This window comes from Triticum dicoccoides, chromosome 5B, assembly GCF_002162155.2.
Source record: "Triticum dicoccoides isolate Atlit2015 ecotype Zavitan chromosome 5B, WEW_v2.0, whole genome shotgun sequence".
Lineage (NCBI taxonomy): Eukaryota > Viridiplantae > Streptophyta > Magnoliopsida > Poales > Poaceae > Triticum > Triticum dicoccoides.
Window position 1 is genome coordinate 401651140 of NC_041389.1, and position 20552 is coordinate 401671691.

At 49.0% G+C, this 20552-nt stretch overlaps 1 protein-coding gene across 2 annotated transcripts; it reads right to left on the bottom strand.

The window, feature by feature from the left end:
* Positions 1-7187: 7187 nt before the first annotated feature.
* LOC119309490 (respiratory burst oxidase homolog protein E-like) lies at positions 7188-16502 on the bottom strand. Of its 2 annotated transcripts, XM_037585480.1 has the most exons (13): positions 15505-16502; positions 15207-15366; positions 14997-15045; positions 14606-14719; positions 13974-14492; positions 13049-13447; positions 9825-9920; positions 9017-9132; positions 8593-8929; positions 8317-8511; positions 8099-8227; positions 7852-7930; positions 7188-7735 (listed from the first exon to the last, which is right to left on the bottom strand). In XM_037585480.1, the coding sequence occupies exons 1-13, from the start codon at positions 16157-16159 to the stop codon at positions 7626-7628; spliced, it is 2958 nt and encodes a 985-aa protein (XP_037441377.1). In that variant the 5' UTR covers positions 16160-16502; the 3' UTR covers positions 7188-7625. The 2 variants fall into 2 exon arrangements, with proteins under 2 accessions (XP_037441377.1, XP_037441378.1); XM_037585481.1 differs by lacking the exon at positions 13049-13447.
* Between the last annotated feature and the right edge of the window lie 4050 nt (positions 16503-20552).

A 20552-nucleotide genomic window follows, 5' to 3' on the forward strand; every position in this document is an offset into this window, starting at 1 on the left:
AAATTTATACTTATATTATCCATATTGCTCGCAAAATACATGTATGGTTAGCAATATATACTTCATAAGAGAACTAACTACACCAAAACATACGACTTGTCTACTTATACCGTTCAGCCTTCAAACTTCAACACATTCCATGAGCCAACTAACAAATACAAAAGGAGTGGTACTACTACAGATCAGCTTTTCGATCACTTATGCTCTTAAATTCCGCTAAAATGTCCTCAAAGTTGTACTTCTCTGTGATTTCACGCTCTATGTGAACAACCAAGTTATTGGCAAGATTATCATCTTCCATCTTACGCAACCTTGTCTTGATGATCTTCAAACTGGAAAATACACGTTCAACACTAGCTGTAGAAACAGGAAGAGTAACAAGTAGATGGAGTAGTCTATCAATTAGATGGTAGATTCTATCTCTTCCTATCTCAACAAGGAGTTGGCAAAGATCAGTCAACTATGATATATTTTTCAACTCTAAATCAGTGGAATTTGGAAGCATCAGGAACGAGTATCTAATATCCTTTTGAGTCCCAACTCAAGCAACCGGTAGTAATTATTCAGAAGAATAAATATATGGTGCAAGCAACAAGAAATCTGCAATTAGATCAAATGAATAGCAGAATATGTATACTAAATTACTAATCTGTGTTGTCACCAATTTACTCGTACAGGCAACGCTACAAAAGGGGATCCAGTGGTTTCACATTGTAATTTAGGCTGGGTAGATGGTGCTTACAAAATCTAGTAGCAAATTCGTATGTGAGGGGCGGGGGCAGCCGGAGACGAGCAGGTGGCCTGCCGGCCGGCGGACTTCGACGACCACCGATCAGTGGCAAGGAGCCCAAAACGATCGTCTCAGGCGCTTCCTGGATCCCCCCTCACGACCTCCTCAGGCGCGCGTGGATCAGAGGCGAGCTTATCCTCGCCTCCGCGGCCTTGGCGCCGGCGTCGAGGCAGTGCGACAGCTTGGTTCCTGGATGAAGGCAGTTAGGCGACCCGGCGACCCACCGTGCCCAGCGGCAGGGCGAGCGTGGTTTGGAGTTACATCGAGCAGCCCCGAGCAGGCTCGTGCAGTCATGGGCTCATGGCCTCGTGGTCTTGTACGTGTACGTGATGGGACGATTACTACTAGTAAAAAAATTGCATTTGGGCTGGGGGGACCCACGACCCCCTCAGTCTTCTACATAGCTCCACCGTTGATGATTCAGTTTAGCTTGACTTCTAATATGTTTCAAAGATTTATGATCAGAATGTCTAACAAATTCTTTGGGCCATAAATAATGTTGCCATGTTTCTAAAGTCCGAACAAGAGCATATAATTCATTTATGATAAGTAGAATAATTCATACTAGGCCCACTCAACTTTTCAGAAAAGTATGCAACAGGTTTGCCATCTTGTAATAACACACCTCCTAATCCAATTCCACTAGCATCACATTCAAGCTCAAAAGTCTTATTAAAATCAGGAAGTTGGAGTAAAGGAGCATGTGTCAACTTAGCTTTCAATACCGTGAAGGCTTCTTCCTGTGTGGTACCCCAAACAAAAGGCACATCCTTCTTTGTAAGCTCATTGAGAGGTGCAACAATGGTGCTGAAATCTCTCACAAAACGCTCATAGAATCCAGCGAGGCCAAGAAAACTCCTCACTTGTGTGACCATTTTAGGTTGTGGCCAACTCTCAATAGCCTCAATCTTGGCTATCAACTTCATTTCCCTGTGGAGTAACAACATAGCAAAGAAAAGATACTCGTTCGGTGCAAAAGGTGCACTTCCCAAGGTTACCAAACAAACGTGCATCATGTAGAGCAATAAAAACAACACGTAAATGTTCCTCCAAAGATCTGCTATAAATCAGTATATCATCAAAATAGACTACCATAAATCGTCCAATGAAAGCACGTAAAACTTCGTTCATTAATCTCATGAAAGTACTAGGTGCATTAGTTAACCCAAAAGGCATGACTAACCACTCATATAATCCACACTTAGTTTTAAATGTTGTTTTCCATTCATCTCCCAATTTCATACGAATTTGATGGTATCCACTACGCAAATCAACTTTGGAAAATATTGTAGAGCCACTCAATTCATCAAGCATGTCATCTAGCCTAGGAATAGGATGACGATAACAAATAGTAATATTATTAATGCCTCTACAATCAACACACATACGCGATGTACCATCCTTTTTTGGCACTAGTATAATAGGAACATCACAAGGACTAAGAGATTCGCGTATATAACCTTTGTCGAGCAGCTCCTGTACTTGACGAATAATCTCCTTCGTCTCCTCTGGATTGGTATGGTATGGCGCACGATGCTCAATCCCTCGAATGTGTGGTAATCCCGGCGGCACGTCTTGTGGAAATACGTCAGCGACCTCTTGCAAAATCTTATTGACAGAAGGAGGCAAAGAGGAAGGTACATCCTCGAAAGAAAATAATGCCTCTTTGCACACAAAAGCATAGCAAACAGATTTGCTGAAATCTAGATCATCAATATCAGATTTGGTGGCAAGTAAACATGCATTTTTCAATTTAATTTCAGAAGCAACACTAGATGGTTTATTATTAGGCTTCATTTGTTGCTCAAATTCTTTTGCCACAACCTGATTTTCACTCTTATTTTTCTCATGTTTTGTTTTATTAGCTCTATTAATATCATCTTTCAAAATGGAATCAGGAGTCATAGGAAGCAAAGTAATATTTTTTATCCTTATGAACAACAGTATACTGATTGTTTCTACCATGGTGTATAGAATATTTATCAAATTGCCATGGTCTATCAAGTAATAAGGAACATGCTTGCAGAGGTACCACATCACAATCAACATAATCAACATATGTAGAGATACCAAAATGCACACGAACAGTACGTGTTACCTTAACCTTGCCGCTGTTGTTGAACCATTGGATATAGTAAGGATGTGGATGTGGTCTTGTGGTGAGAGATAGCTTCTCCACCATATTCATGCTAGCCAAGTTGTTGCAGCTCCCTCCATCTATGACGCGAATAGAATGTTCCTTCACAACTCCTTTTGTATGGAACAAATTATGCCTCTGATTTTGCTTAGCTTGTGTGACCTGCACACTCAAAACACATTGAGCAACTAAACATTCATACTTGTCAGCGTCTTCAGGAGCCATGTATTGCGTCTCATGATCAGAATCATCTCCACCGTGTTCTTCACTTGTAATAAGAGCCAAAGTCTCCTCATCATAGTCACTAGCGGATTCATACCCACCATCTTCAGTAGCAATCATCACACGCTTAGATGGGCATTCTCTTTCATAATGACCTCCACCCTTGCAATGACGACAAATAATATCATGTGTTTGCCCGATTGATGCCATGGATGAAGAAGAGCTCTGTGCAGAACCGGAAGGTGTACTCCTGGCAGATGGTGGTGATGGTGCCTGTTTTCTTGTATCTCGGTTGGAATTGGCGGCTGAAGTCAGTGGTGCTGCAGTAGGGCGTGTGGGAGTAGAGGATGCACGCAGTGTCCATGATGAGGGTCGACCTGCAGAAAAGTTAGTTTGCGCCAATGCTTGTCGATCCTGCACTTCACGTTCAGCTTTGCAAGCAAGATAGAATAAATGAGTTATACTATTATACTCCTTATACTCTAGAATGGTCTAAATCTCTTTATTTAATCACCCATAAACCGTGCAAGTATAGCTTCATTATCCTAAACAATACCACATCTAATCATTCCAGTTTGTAATTCCTGATAATATTCTTCTATAGAATTTTTTTCTTGTCTTAAACGCTGCAATTTTTGAAGTAATTCACGTTGATAATATGGTGGAACCCAACGAGTACGCATAGCAGTTTTCAAAGCAGCCCAAGTAGTTGTAATATTATTCGGATATAATCTACGGTGTTCAGACCACCACACACAACTAGTGAAAGCATAAAGAGGAGCAGCAACGCGTCTCTCCTCGGGGTATTGTAAACATGTAAAACGTTGTTCAGTTTCTAACTCCCAAGTAAGATATATATCAGGAACATATCTACCCTTAAATGGTGAAATATTCAATTTCAGTTTAGGTAGATGGTCATGATCTCGTACCTGAACTGGTAGTGCGGCCCTACCATTGCGATTATATGCCTGTGGACGACCTGGTGCTGGTGGTTGCACGTAGTTCTAATTTTGATCAACCTCATCCTCGTAATCGCCCGCATAATTATCACCCTCCTCGGCACCAGCAGCAGCAGTAGCAGGAGCCAAAGAAGCAGCAGCACAAGAATTTTGTCCTAGCTCAAGGGGTACGCGATGTGCTCGTCCCACTTGATTCGGAAGGCATTGTTGTTGTTGTTGTTGTTGTTGTAGAGGTGCGACAGGTGGAGCCGGCGGTGGTTGTGGAAGACGCGCGAGCAATTCATTAAACTTGTTATCGAGCTTTGTTTCAAATGACTTCTCAATGTCATCTACCTTCTCTGTGGCCTCTTCAAATATGTTTAGCACATCTTGCACCTATCCACTCATCATTTGAACTTATCATGTAGCTGTTTGTTTGTCATGTTCTCCCAATCGGTCTCATCGGCTTGTGATCCTGCCATGGTTAGAAACAATAGAAACACACAAGAATATGATCGTACATACTAATAGGAAGTGGTGGTGGTGGTGTGTCACAAATCCGTCAAGCGAACCTCAAATTCTTACCAGTTCTTACTCAGCAGCAGGTGGTGATCGGCAACCGTTGTAGTCAAAACTCTCAAAGCTTAGATAGAGTGATTACCAAGGAGAGTCAAACGCATGACGTAGATGTATGTGGAGCTGGGAGGACTTATAATATGATAGTAAAAAGGGTCAGCAATAATCAATTCAGAGATGCAAAGTTGAAGAAACGCTCAACGACGGTACTGTGTTGGTCCTAGGCTAGACCGTGCTAGAGACACGAGCCTAGAATACTAACAAAATCATGGCACTGCACGGAAACATGGGGAAAGCACACTCTGATTTTTTCGCTCTTTTTTTTTGCGCTCCTCTTTTTTTTGCCAAAAATCACTACAATGGCGAGTGTCTCGAAACTCTTCCCAAGTCAAGATAATAGGATAGACACAAAATTTTTGTGAATTTTTTTCGACTGCCCGAACCAAAATCTGGAAATGGCTCAAAAAAAACTTTCTATAATGGCACCTGTCTCAAAACTCTTGGAAACACCTAAAAATAGGATAGCCAATTTTCTTGACAAGTGCGTTTTTGAAAAAAATTGGGCCTAAACGGAGGGTGGTTTACAGACTCTTTTGGAAACCAACCTCTTCTACGGACGACAAAAGATTGATGGAATCCGAAACCTACTCAGAACAAGAAAACACGAATCTGGAAACAGATGGATCGCGAAAGCAACCTAATATGAGATGGACTCGGAATGATGGTGGTATATGGATACAGAGCGGTGGTGGTATATGGACTCGGAGCGGTGGCGGTATATGGACTCAGAGCGGTGGTGGTATATGGACTCGGATCAGTGGTGGTATATGGATACTGATCGGTGGTCGTATATGGATTCAGAGTGGTGGCAGATAAGCGGTGGTGGTAGATGGCAGGGGCAAAGATGATGGTGCGGCGGCGGCGTGACTACTATGACCAGAACTCGAAACTCTAAAAGACTAGGCGCTAAGACCAACAATTGACACGACGATGCAACCGCAAATTCAATAAAGCAAAATACTAAAAAGACTATGCAATGGCTCAGACTGGTTCGGATATGATAAATTAACCCTAATTTTTTGTGGCTTTTTCATGGACTGTAGGTATGATAACAGACTTGATCTAAACTACGAAAAACTGTAAAATCTCACCGAGCAACCTGAAAATCTGCTACCACTTGATAGAGGCAAAGGTGTCCCGTCTTTCGATGAGATGGTGATTATCGTTTCGGAGGAGTGGACTTTGACGATCCGACTACGTACATGCGAGGACGTCGCATCTTAGCAATCGCTAAACCAACTCTGAGTGGTTATTGACCATGCCGGAGCACGATCAACCTGACCACGAAAGTCTATTTCCTGCCAGCAAACGAAGAACAAACAAGAAACTAAGATTGCAATCTGGATACTGCGAATATAAGATGAAAGCTTTATTGATCAAGGAGGGGTTGTGTGACGTCTTTGTCTGGTCATTGAACACAAACGAAGTATGCGAAGTTGCAGCTATGGCGAACTTTAATCTAAACAAAACCCAAAGTCTAAACGACGCCCTAAGGGCTGTATATATGGAGGAAGAGGGGGGAATTTCATGGCCCTTGGTGAAGGGGTCCGAAACCAATCCTATCTCTTGTTTCCCCACACATACAGACTCTTAAAACAGCTTATACTCAAGTATTTCGAAATTACATGGGTCTGACCTAGCAGCACCTAGAATAGCCTCTGGACGAAAGTTATGAAGTAGCATCTTGTATATTTCGTCCAAGGCTTCATGCACTCATTATGGTGGCTTCAACGTCCTAAAATCATCACTTGTAACTCCGTTCTTATTCCCCTTGCGCATATCATCATCTCCATGCTTGTTCTTATTTCAATGTTCATCCTTCTTCAAGTTAGGCCCTTCATTTGTAAGCAAAACAAATGTATCCAATTTAGGCAGCATCATATTCTCATGAACATTAGAATCATTACCAAGAAACGAAAATACCTGATAATTTAATTGGCGTGCGCGAGCTCTAGTAATTGATCCAGTATATATAGCAGCAGAGACTATGGGTCTAACAATGGTATTGATGTCCTCATCACAGGATGCATGGCGTGAACAAATAGACTCGATGCATTTTCTCTTCCTTGCCGCTGAGACTCACTCGGCCAGTTGTTCCATATTGCTCGCTCCCACTTTTCCATTATATCTTTCTATACACCAATATCTGGCGAACATTTCCTGGGAGCGTCTTCCCAACAAACGCTCAAATTGTCATGCAATTTGAACTGAAGTTGCCATGGCAACTTTACATGCACCCCTGACCCCACAAAAGAGGCAACTTCACATGCTGTTTTAACCAGGACTTGCCATGATCGAAAGAGAAAACTGCCATGTAATGCAGAAAACTGCTAGCTATTTTGTTGTTGTTGCCATCCGCGTGATCTGGATCCAATAGCTGTGTGGGTGTTCCCTGAACCTCCCCAAGGGAAAGTTCCCCATTAACATTTCCCAGCTTTCTTCTCATTTCCCGTACTCCATCATAGAAGATCGCATTCCCGAATAGTTTATTATCAGCAGCCGACAGGCACAGATGCACACATGAATGAATGCCCGGAAGATTTACATTCAGAATGGCAGCCTCCGGCCCTTGTAAATATGCTTTAGCTAGCATTTCATACGTAACTACCTAAAACTATACTGTGTACATGTATATTAGTATATCTGAAATTTAACCCAACTCTTTACCCTGCCTCCTTCCTTCTCCTTTTGGATACAGCAGCCTTGCTTTACTTTCTTTTTTGTTAATAATATATAAATGGCACTAACTACCCTCCCCTAACAGGCTGTTCTTCTTTATACTATGTACAGTTCCAGATCAGGAAGAGAGAGAGGTCAGTTTGCTTTGCTTCTGTGCAAAAAATTCCTTCTTCTTTACCGGTGCCTAACGCTATGCAGATCAGAAGAACAATGCTTCTTCCCATCAGAAGTACTCCTTGTGGAAATGGAAGCGCGTCGACGTCTTGTGGCTCATCTCGTGCGACAGGTTCTTCAGTTCTTTGGCCAGCGTCGGCGCGCCACAGTAGAACACTCCTGCACGAATCACAATGATCCTTGGTGAGCAAGTGAATGTGTGGAGTCGATCGATGGACGTCACTTGATTTTAGGAATATTGTTGCTGATATCAACTGATGCAAGAAAGATCATACCAACTGTTGAATTCGGCTGCTTAGCTGCGATTTTGGTGAAGACTTCCCTCCAGTTTGGCCTGGCAAAGTGTGTCCTCACCTGTCAAGTGCACAGCAGATGTCAGGCAGACATGAAAACACAAGCTAATCATCGGATAGTTTGTGTGTCGGTTCCTCCTTAGAGAAAAGGAGGCTTTCCATTTATTTATATACTCGTGCCTATATGGTGAATATTTGTGATCCATTAACTGTAAGAAAGCAAGTTTACCCTGGTGCCCGACACGATGTCGACACCATGTTTGGCATGGTTTAGAGCTTGGACCATCGACAACAGAGTTGTTCGTGCATCACGCTCCTCGTACACGCTCGTAAGATAATTGTGCAACTCTATGACACCCTGGTTAAGATTGCATGACGAGTAGTTCATCATCAGTAAAGTAAAAAACATTGCTGGGCGATCTGTAAAAGGAAGGCATGCACTCCTACCTTCTTGTCCATTTCGGCAACCTCATTCATCACTCCTTTGAACCATTCAAATGACATGGGCTCGCGAGTAACCCAGTAAAAATGTGCGCGGCTTGTTCTATATGATCTCTTCCTGTTGCTGCTAGCTGTTGAGACACTGAAGCTGTTGGCACTGTCTTCAGACCTACTAGTTTGAGTAGTCTCCATTGCCAAGTCCTAATAGTTACAGAAAATCATGTAATAAGCTTAATCTCAGGGAACTGCCAAAATGCAAACAAAATAGGTTGAAGCAAATACCATCAGCTCATCAGCTAGCTTAATATTGTTAAGTAGGTCCTTTAGAATGCTTATGAACGGTGTTGCTCCAATTCCAAGGCCTACTAGAAGCAGAACATCGTAGTTTCTGAAATCCTGTGCAGGCGCGCCATATGGACCATCAACGAGCAATTTTGGTGCGGGAGTGGGTCTAGGTTCTGCCGCGCCTAACTCGCTGAATGAAGTTCTTCTGTTCATGTGCGGCGAGAAGTAGTTCTCGACAAATATGCGCTTGAGCTCTTGCGTCCAGTCTCCGTTTGTGCGAATGTGAACAGCGAGGTAGTCATCTCCAGGAGCTGAGGTGATGGAGAAAGGATGCCTGAAGAAGAAAAACAGAGCAGAAGCAAGGTGAATTGCTGTGCTAAAAACTAGGCCAAGCAGAGAAACAAAAGAAGGCTATACACACCATTCAAATGGAGAGATCATCGGGCACTGAAGAAAGATATATTGTCCACTCCTATATCGAAATCCGTAGGGCTTTGACATTTGTATTGTCAGTACACTTCCAGGTAGAAGCAATACCTGAGTGAATCAAGTTTCTATAAGAACATGCATGAATATTGTGTGTACATCATGTCCTATATAAATTTCAGAATAACATTTAAAACCCTAAAACCATATAGTAAACAATTATTTGAAACTCATAAATCAGATAATCTTATTAATGCCAGTAGTAATGATTAAACCTTGATTCAGAGACAAAAAAAAAGAAATTTGATACTACATCAGGCAGAGGAGCCCTCAGTGAAGAATAAACTAATGAACAATCAACCCGAAATCGTGGAACTTTTATATAAGGAGGCTGATAGAAAGGGACAGCCAATTTGAAAAGGACAGAAATGCTCAAGTAGAGGCTATATTCCACTGCAGATGATTTTGTTTTAGTAGTGGCAATATCATTTGTATCCCACAAGACCAACACAACATTGACCATTTTTAGAAATTGTTTCCAGATGTTGATGGATCTGTTTTAGTCTTATCACACACCAACCAATCCATTAATAGTAGTGGTGTGTGTGTGAAGGCACTTGGTGCCTGAAGACAAGGTTCATCTGTGCAAAAATTGAGCAGTAGCACACAATTATCATATTAGTGGTGCATCTTCTTTTGATCGTTTTTTTTATCGACGGAAGATAGTGCTGGATACTCGCAGCATCTAAGAAATCCGCCCACTTATAATCATCAGGAATATAATTCTGCTACCTACTACTTACCTTGAGGATTTTGACAGGGTGAGCATTCGACCGCAAGGCTCGCAGCATCCTTTCGCCGACATAGAGCAGCAGAGGGACAGAAATGTACATCCATGTCTGAAAACACCAAGAGATCAATCACACCATGTCAGCGGGCTGCTACGATTATCACCAACGCAACACTGAATGCTCCAAACAAGAGCCAGCCGTTGCAATGATTGAGCGTAGTGCAGAAGTCATGGCGGGTTACAAACACCGCTGTTTCCACATGACACTGTTTCTGAGTAGAAATTCGCACATGGTAATGCTCCAAACGAGACTTCGTAGACAATATGTTAGAAGAAAAAATCAAGCCACTCGAGTTGGCAGCTGTCAGATTCCTTGGTGCTTCTAGAATGGCGCGACAGGGTGAGTTTAAAAACCTACGGATATAATATCGCTAGAATTCAGCTTAGCAAACACGTAGGCTTGTACTGTTGCGAGTATAACCACCAAGAACGTGCTGAACATGGGTTTCCTCTCTGACAGCTGAACCTTCTTAGTATTAGTGTGCAAATGGCACTTACCTGCCTGCAGCAAAATCCTACCCCCATGTGTCTCAAACTGGTTAAACGTGCCACTGACTCTCTATCTAGTAGCAGAGAAAAATTCAGAGAAGCACATTGTGAAAAGCATTTGGAGATCGCAAAGTGCATCAGAGAACGCAGCGGGCAGCGGCGGATGGCTCCCACTACAAAAATGCCCAGCGGAAAGGAAAAGAAGGAAAGCAGTTCGTGAGACCCCGTGCCGACTGCTGCTGCCGCGCACACTCCCTCCCATGGATGGATTGCACGGGAAGTTTCACCGTCACGCGATTCGAGGCCTCTCTCTCTGTCTGTGTCTTCTTCTTTTGCCTTTCACTAGCTGCTAGACAGCCTCTTTAATCGGATCCGATCCCTAGAGAGATGCCACCCCCACCCCACCCCATGACCATCCGTCCCCTGCCCTGCCTTTACAACTCAGCCCCTTGGCCCCGGTAGCACGGCAATAATTTTGAAACGCTGCCGCAACCGCACAGCATGTGAGTACGTACAATGTGCCATTCTCGCCTTCATTCACATTGCTCTCAAGTCTCGAGTGGGGGTCACTGGTCACGTAGTACAAGCATACTACCCATTTACAAAGCAAAGCCACCAGGGAAAAAGTACTTAATCTTATCCTAGCCATAATTCAGAGTTGGGTGAGATGGTAATGGGCACCGAGCAAGCCAAAATTAGTGGCGTCCGTAATGGGGGAAAGGTCCGAGGCAGCGTCCACATGTCCATGGACGGAAGTGATGAGGAGTTCGTGGCAAATGTGGAGGGAGGAAAGCGGCACCGGCCGGCCGGTCGGTGCCGTTCGTCGCGTCGTCGCGGCCGGGGGCAGTAGGTGGGCGGGAATATACTATCTTTGAGCGCCATGTGATCTGGGGTCAAAGCTAATGGCGCCTTTGACAATGTGGCGCCCCAGATATGGAGGAAAGGAAGAAAATAAGGAAAAGCAACAGTGTCATACTACTACTACTACTTGTCAGTGCTTGGAGCCAAGGCCAAGGCAGAGTTCATCATCGTAAGCTTAAAGGCTAAGGCAGCGTTGATCATCGATCGATCACTTGCAGATTTGGGGTGGTGGATCATTATGTGGGGTGGTGGTAATTAGTAAGATGGTCGTGAGCAGTTTGTGACCGCCTCTCGCTCGCTCGTGCAGGGTGGGGTAGTAAAGTCGTTGGGCTTTAGGATGATGCCTAGTTGTCCATTTATTGGTGATGGATCTGCCCATGTTATTCGGTGATGAATGAATGGATTATGGATGGGAGATTTATTTTGTGGAGTGCTACCACTCCACTCCACTCCACTCCAGTACTGGCAACAGTGCTTCCTTCTGTAAAGCAACTTACGGCTATTCATGGCATTAATAGACAGATCTAATCTATACTCTATCTTGATGATTAGTGTTACTAGCGATGGTCACCCATTTCAGCACCCAATACAAAACAAAACGCCCTGCCTGCTTGCCTGCTGTAAAGCGATCATGGCTAGATCCACCAGCAAACATAGGACCATGATCAACGAAACTCTTATCTTATCTGCGTTTCCTAACCATGTTTATCATAGTGGTACACATGCGTGATGGTAGGGTAGTACTAGATATCACACCAAGTAGTACTGTAGTATATTATTGGTTCGGGCATGAACTATGCTTCAGTTTCTATGATGAGATGGTGCTCCGGCGACGTCAACATTGCAGGGGGCTGGCAACACGACCTAGTAGTGCACAAGGAGAGTAGGAGACGGGCGCAGACCGGAATGGCTCGGCAGTCAGCAGCACAGTTGGATCCATTCGTCATGGATCGAGAACCTCAGACTCCTACCGACACACATCAGTGGGCCGTGGCACCGCGCGTCAGCTGCCACACACCTAGTACGTGTGGTACACAGCTACCGTCTCGATCTTCGTCTGCCTACCTCGCACCAAGTCGTCGAACGCGGCCCACATTTATGATCCTAACCGGACAGATTGACCATGCCGACCCCATCGGGGTACATGCACTACAGGGCGGTGCACGGAATAGCTGGGCTGTCATTGCATTGCACGGCTCGCCTCTGGTTTGACCCCGGTGGCCACCGACATCAATACTTAAATCGTCTAGCACCAGTAGTACCCCCACATGCAGGCAGCCACCATGTTCAGACTAACGAGTATTCTCCTTCCGATGAATGGAAAATATATTAGTAATACTTATCTCGGTCACGCCTTCTATTTACTGTTGGAGTCACGTCACATGGACGGACTTTTTCGAGGAAGAGGCACGATCCTCTCAACATTCTTATTTCTTTTCTTGGCGCACGGTTCCTGTCACGAGTAACGGCAAGTCGGCAAGGGTTGCTCCGGGTCTGATGGGCGCGTGTAAGGGCGCGCGGGGCAGAGCGTGAGCGAGACGGACCGCGAGAGGAGAGAGCGTGACACGATCGATCGATCCGTTTTCTAGAAGATGGCAACACGTTTCCTCATCATCAGAAATATAAAGTGAAGATGGCAACGTAAAGCACCACTAGGCCGAAGAGAACAGAACCAAACCGCTCGACAACGGCGTTCGCGAATAAAGCGACCGAGCGCGCGCGCACGGGCGGGCAGAGAGCTTTGCGACGGCGCGGACCAGAGCACCGTCGGCCTCGCGAAAGCTACGTATACTTGAATGAATGAAAAAAACGTGAGTGGGCACGTACCGTTTTCTCGTACCAGCGGCGGACGAGGAAGAGGAAGTAGCCGTGGGCGAGGAGGAGCAGGTAGACGATGCCGAGGAGGTGGTGGGAGTACCAGAAGGCGTTGAAGCCGGCGAGGCGGTTGAGGGGCGCCGGCAGCCGGGACGCGGACGCCTCCTTCTCGCCCTTGCGGAAAGGGTGGGTGGCCAGGGTGAAGGAGACGGTCATGAGCACCACCATGGCGATGCCCGTCACGCCCTCCACCCCGGAGATGAGCCGCCCGTACGTCGGCTTGGACGCGCCGAACGCGCCCGCCACCAGCCGGTACTCCTCCGGCCCCGACGCGATCACCCGCGGGAAGTCGCACGCCAGATGGTTCCCCGCGTGCAGCGTGATCCCCACCACGATCGCCGTCGCGATCATCTGAAACGGAGTAAACAGACAAAGATTTCTTTTGTTACGACCTGCGCTGCGTTTGGTGCACGTTGCTCGCCACATTCGGTCAGCTCCACTCCGGCGTGCCAATGGCTTGTCAGTCCTTGGACTTTTAGGGCACGACACGACTGACTTCTCTGTTTGGACTCCCGGTTCACGTTAAGCCCGTCCACTGACTACTGTCCACACTCCAGTAGGATCACATAGCTGATAGCTCCATCCATGCCATGGCAGCACTGGGTGGAGTGATAGGAGGACTCGAGCGACCACATGGGTGGCACACATGATCCAGGAGCGCCGGCGTTCCACGTTACGCGCCAATCATTGCGCGCCACGCTCCCCCCGGCTAAACGACGCACCACCGCGCCGCGTCGCCGACGGCGACGGCCAAACCACCCGGCTCGTCAGAGTCGCGGTGACGGTAGCCACCACCAGTCTACCTCAGTTACTAATAACGACTCGAAAGAAGTGATCGGACGGCGAGGAGAGAAGCGTTACAAGCGTACGTACGTACCTTGTGGAAGGTGATGTTGTCGTCGAAGGGGACGAAGAAGCGGGCCCAGGAGGAGCGGAGCCACGTGAGCGTGTTGCGGCAGACGGGGAGGAGGACGAGCGCCATGTTGAGCTTAAGCGTCTCGGCGGCGCCCTTGGCCGTCGGCAGGCAGTACCCCATCACCTGGAACGCCGCCGTCCGCCGGTACTGCACGAACTTCCACACGAACAGCGCCGCCATGGCCGCGAACCACAGCGCCAGCACCCACGCGCGCCGCCAGTTCTCCTCCGCCGCCACGCGCACGTGCGACGCCGCCTTGGCCACGCCGCGGCCCCACCCGCGCCGCCGCTCCCTCATCTCTTCCCCCCACGTCTGCGGGCCGCTGCCGTCGTCGTCCTCTCCCTTGGCGGCGTGCGGCACGGCCCCGCTGGCGCCGACGCCGAGGTTCTGGCTCCACTGCGCGCCGCTCGCCGTGCTCAGCGGCCGGCTGTAGTTCATGTACGTGTCGCGCTGGAGCAGCAGCGTCTCCAGCTGCCACAGCTGAGCGAGCGGCCGAGACAAAAGTCATCACACGTGTCATCGTCCCGAGACCAAAGCTGGTGTACACGTAACGCGTACAATTAAAGTCGTCCAGGTACACGTATTGTACGCACCTCAATGTAGCCGAGGTTCTCCGGGTCGAGCTCCTCCATGATGAGCGACGCGTACTCCTCCGCCTGCTCCTTGAGCTTCGCGAGCTTGTTCGCCGACGCGCTCAGGACGATCAGCTGCTCGGAGAAGACGACCAAAGTTTATTCAATGAGAATTTTTTACTACTTGGGACTTGATGAGTGAAGCAGAAGCAGAAGCAGAAGCAGCAGCGGAGCACGTGAAAGTAACAGCAAAGCCGTGACAGTTACTGCAGCAGTAATTAACTAACTAAGTAGTAACAGCAAGCGTGACTGTAACTGGAGCTGGGCGCCCAGAAGAAGCTTCTAAGCGCTGGTAATGGAGAAATGAACAGCGCAAAAGGAGTCGAGGAAAAGCGTTTAAACAAGTCATCACCTCCTGTACTTCCTCCCTCGTTATCCTCCCGTCCACGTTGGTGTCCACCCTGAATTGAATTTGGGGCAAAACAAGAAGAATGAGCATCGAGAATCTGGGATGCGACGCGAGAGCTTGCATCGGAAGCCGGGAATGGCCGACTAAAGCGGTTGCTTGGGATCCGGTGAAGGGAAATGTATGAGTGGGGAATTCGGTTCCGGTGGTGCTTACATGTCGAAGAAGATCTGGAGCCGCGCGTCGAAGCTCTGATCGGAGATCTGGAGCCAGAAGTCGTAGAGCTCCTCCTTGGTGATCCGCTCCAGGTTCTGCCGCCGCCGCCGCGCCAGCGCGTCGAAGATGCCCTCCGCGAACTCCTTCGAGTCCACCATTCCTGATGATCCACAGGCACGGCCAAGAACATCGTCGCCATTAATAATTGCACAATGGGATGGGGGTACAGAATGCAGTTGTTGCCAAGAAAGGAACAGAGTGGGAGTAGTAATGAACGGAGCGGGGTGGGATGGTGTACCGATGCATTCGCCGAAGTTGTCGCGGGAGAGGAGGCCGTCGTGGGCGAGGGCGTTGAAGCGCTCCTCGACGCGGCGCCAGAGCTCGGCGGCCTCCAGGGAGCCGGTGGTGCGGCTGATGAAGCGGAGGCCCTTGAGCGCGCGCTTGGCGCCGGCGCGCGACCGGTTGACCCGCGCCTGGATGCGGCGGCGCTCGCGGGCCGCCATGGCCGCCTCACGCTGCAGCTCGGCGGGCGTGGGCACGCGCGGCGAGGGCGAGGGCGCGGGGGACGGCGACCGCAGCCACGCGAACTTCTTCCGTATCCGCGAGGACGTCGAGGAGCAGCGGCTGAGGGGGCCGCCCCCCGGCGCCTCCGGCGTGTGCGGCATCGCGGCGGCGCTGTAGAGCGCGGCCCTGGTGGGCGTGACGCTGCGCACCACCATGGACTCCTCGTCGAGCTCCAGCATGACCTCCACCAGGTCCCCCTGGTCGGCGAGGAATGCCGGGAGCATGCCCCCGCCCCCGCTCCCCCCGGCGAAGAACTCGTCCCCATAGGCGGTGGTGAAGGACTCGTTGTCGGAGGTGTCGGTGTTGGTGGTCTGGTCGTCCGCGAGGCACTCCGCGATGCGCCGGTGGCCCGTCCGCCGCGCGTTGCTCCCGCGCGACGGCGTCCACATGGCCGCTCCCCGCGCCCCGCCCCGCGCCCGCCCGCGAGACGTGCAAGAGGAAGAAGGAGGCGAAGCAGAATAAAAATAACCCGGGGCTCTCGGTGGGGGCTGCAATGGTAGTTGCGGTGCGTCCGCCTGTATTATGATACGCAAGCTCAGCTCCCCTCCCCGCCGCGCACCGTGGGCTGGCTCGGCTTGTCGTACGCTCGCGCGCCCGCCGCGGGCCGGTGATCACCTGGCGCGGTGACCACCTCTTTCTCCTTCTATTCCTCTGCAGTACGCATGCACGCGGGCGCGCGCGCGCGGTTTTGCTCGGCTTCGCGGTGCGGTGCGGTGCTCGGCTTTGCTGCTGCCTCGGGCCAACGCTTTATCTTTATACGAAAGGGCGACGCATTTATCTTCCCTTCTGCCCGTTGTTGCGCCGCTCGTCGTCCCCCAGAAACGAGCTGCGGGTGCCACGGGTTTGGCCTGGGGCGAGCGCTGCTGTGCTCGGTGCGGCGGCAACCTGCCTACGCGCGGCTGGGCGGTCGGTGTGGGTGGGGTGGGGTGGGGTGGAGTGTAGACTGTGGAACGTGGACCGGGCCTCTTCCGTCCCGGAATCTCAGATGCTTCCAAATGGGTAAAAATGAAGTGGACAGGAAGGAGGGAGCACCCGACGGCCGCGCCTGGTGACCGTCGACTGTCGCCGTGTGGGTTAAACGGGGGAAGATAGGGGGACCGTTGATTCGGAGGGAGACTGTTGTTGCAACTTTGAATAGTTCACCTAAAAAAACTTTGAACAGTTTGAGTTTTCTTTTTGGCGACGCTACGCGTCCGACGGAAATTTAAAAAGGATCCGCCGCCTTGCTGACCATTGGATTGATACATTAATAACCGGCCGATCTACCAAAGCAACGTAAGCAGCCACCCCTTGCAACAAGAGTGGTGTTTCTGCAACAATCTGCTTGTTGCAATTACTCGAGCTGCATTTTTTTATTTTTTTACAACAAATATCCTTTTAGAAGATCCACCGCCTCGTGAGCCATTCGATTGTGTGACATGAGCCGTTCAATTCTCTTGTCAAATTTCCCGCAACCATGCTCTTGTTGTAAGATCTGCTCTGCTCTGATTTCCCACAACAGGATCTTTGTTGCGAAACCTCATCTTCTATAATTTCCTGCAACAAGACCCATATTGCAAACCCTCTTCTTCTTTAATTTTCTGCAACAAGGTCTTTGCAAAAATTACAATAACATCTTTTGCCGCGTCTAATTTTCTGCAACAATATCTTCTGCCGCGTCTATTTTTCTGCAACAAGATTTGGTTACAAAATTTACAACAGCATCTTTCGTCGCGTCTATTTTTCTGCAACAAGATTTGGTTACAAAATTTACAACAGCATCTTTCGTCGCGTCTAATTTTCTGCAACAAGATCCTTGTTGCAGAAATTGCAACAGGACCACATGACGCGTCTAATTTTCTGCAACAAGACCTTTGTTGCAAAAATTGCAACAAATTTGTTGTTGCATATGAGCTCGAGGAGGCCAGAGCCATGCACGTTGGCGCTCCTCCAGGACGACGGGGACATCAAACGGCGAGTGACGATAGAAGTAGCTCCAGAGGCGGCGCGGTGCGGTCCGGCGGCTTCCATCGCAGGCGTAGCCGGCAAGCAGCATCGTGGTGGCCGACTTCAAGCATCTACACACCAGTCTTGGGTTGCCGCACCCTTCACCGGCCATGGAGCGTTTCTCGTCATGGACGAGGTCAATACTTCACTGGAGAGACGCATGGCATGGAGGCATGTTGTGACTACAGAGCTAGATGTAGACGATGAATGAGGGGGAAAGGGAACGTGTGGCTCTCGGTGAAGATAAGAAGGAAAAAAGATACACGGTGATGGCCACATGGGACGCGTGGCGTGAGTCTGAGGCGGCGGATGGAGCGCTATAATCCGTCGGGTGATAGTTATCGTTTCCCTTTCTTTTTGGCATTCTTTTCTTGCAACCGGGTTGAGGGCATCTCCAACGCTGATCCCAAACTGGACACCGTTTTTGTCCGTGGACAGAAGGGACCTGCCCGTGAACACTGATACTAGAGCCGGGCATCCAACCGTAGCCACAAACGTTCGGAGACATTTCAAACGAAATTTAATGAAAACAAACAAATTTGATGCATGTTTAAACAAACTGGATGATTCTCATTCATACTTGGATAAATTTTACATAAAACCCGATGATTTTCATGTAAGCTGTTGCAAATTCATTACATTTCGACATATTTCAACTAAACTGTACTCTAACCTAGTATAAATGACTGCTGGCATAGGACGGCGAGGGCGGTGGCGCCAGCTCGTCTTTGGTCACCTCTTGCATTGTCTCGTCCGCAGCGCCGACCTTCGATGAGCTCATCCGTCTGTCGACCTGCCAGCAATGCAATGGCGGCGATCTCCTTCTTCTGTTCGAACGAGAGACTGTCCCCTAGGGTTTTGGAGCTCGAGGAGGCCACAGTGGGTGTGGTCCCAAGAGAAGGTCGGGAGCGGAGGAGGTTGTATGCGGCTATTGCCGGGCCTAGAGTTTAAATAGTAAGCGGATGGCAGGCCGGGCGCAAGGTAGTTAATGGTGGGCGACAGACGGACAAACGGGTGGCACCGGAGCAAGTTCCTCGGCAACCGCACATGTTTAATGGATGGAGTAGACAGATGGGTTGTCGTTTGAACACGAAGAAGGCGCGTGCGCCGGGAAGCAGCATGGGAGGCATTCTCGGTCAGCATGTTGCTTCAATATCAGAGCGACTTGAGAGGTCGCGTCCGCTCTGGGCCAGCATGAATGCGACGTTGACGCACTGGAGCGGCGTTGACCCGCAAAGCCCCATGTTTTGCTTCTGGTTGGCGAGAAAAAATACATCTAGACGGGCCAGCAGACAGATACAGGACCACGTTGAATTGCAAAACACGTCTGGAGTGCGCGATCCGGGCGTATGGGGGCGTTTTGAGGGTCCGTGTTGGAGATGCCCTTACACCCCTTTCTATTAGTTGCTTACTGAAACTATCTCGTATATGATTCCAATAACAAATAGAGTGAAAGATAAGGGGACGGGAAAGAAGAGAAGTGAACTGGGGCATTAACAGGAAACCCGCTGCAAATGCTCGTCGTCGAAACACCTACCATGGAGCCGTTGGGGATCGATGCAGAAATTAAAAAATTTCTACGCATCACCAAGATCAATCTATGGAGAGACTAGCAATGAGAGAGAGGGGAGTGCATCTTCATACCCTTGAAGATCGCAATACGAAAGCGTTGCAAGAACGCGGATGAAGGAGTCGTACTTGTAGCGATTCAGATCGCGGTGGATTTCGATCTAAGCGCCGAACAACGGCACCTCCGCGTTCAACACACGTGCAGCCCGGTGATGTCTCCCGCGCCTTAATCCAACAAGGAGGAGGGAGAGGTTGAGGAAGAGAGCTCCAGCAGCAGCACGACGACATGGTGGTGGTGGAGCAGCAGTTCTCCGGCAGGGCTTCGCCAAGCTCATGCGGAGAGGAGAGGTGTTGGGAGAGGGAGGGATGCGCCTTGGATGTGGTGTTGCTGCCCTCCCTCTACCCCTCTATTTATAGGGTGAATGGGGAAGGGGGGCCGGCCCCTCTAGATGAGATTTAGAGGGGGGCCGCGGCCAAGGGGGAGGGGGCTTGCCCCCCAAGCAAGGGAGGGGGGGTGCCCCCTAGGGTCCCCCCCCCAACACTAGGTGCATGGGCCCTAGGGGGGTGGCACCTAGCCCACTTAGGGGCTGGTTCCCTTCCACATACAGCCCATAAGGCCCTCCGGGGCAGGTGGACCCTCCCGGTGGACCCCCGGAACCCCTCCGGTGGTCCCTGTACAATATCGGTAAACCCCCGAAAACTTCCGGTGACCGTATGATGACTTCCCATATATAAATATTCACCTCCGAACCATTCCGGAACTCCTCGTGATGTCCGGGATCTCATCCGGGACTCCGAACAACATTCAGTAATCACATACAAATCTTCCCTATAACCCTAGCGTCATTGAACCTTAAGTGTGTAGACCCTACGAGTTCGGGAATCATGCAGACATGGCCGAGACAACTCTCCGGCCAATAACCAACAGCGGGATCTAGATACCCATGTTGGCTCCCACATGTTCCACGATGATCTCATCGGATGAACCACGATGTCGAGGATTCAAGAAATCTCGTATACAATTCCCTTTGTCAATCGATACATTACTTGCCCGAGATTCGATCGTTGGTATCCCAATACCTCGTTCAATCTCGTTACCAGCAAGTCACTTTACCCATTCTGTAATGCATGATCCCGTGACTAACCACTTAGTCACATTGAGCTCATTATGATGATGCATTACTGAGTAGGCCCAGAGATACCTCTCCGTCATACGGAGTGACAAAT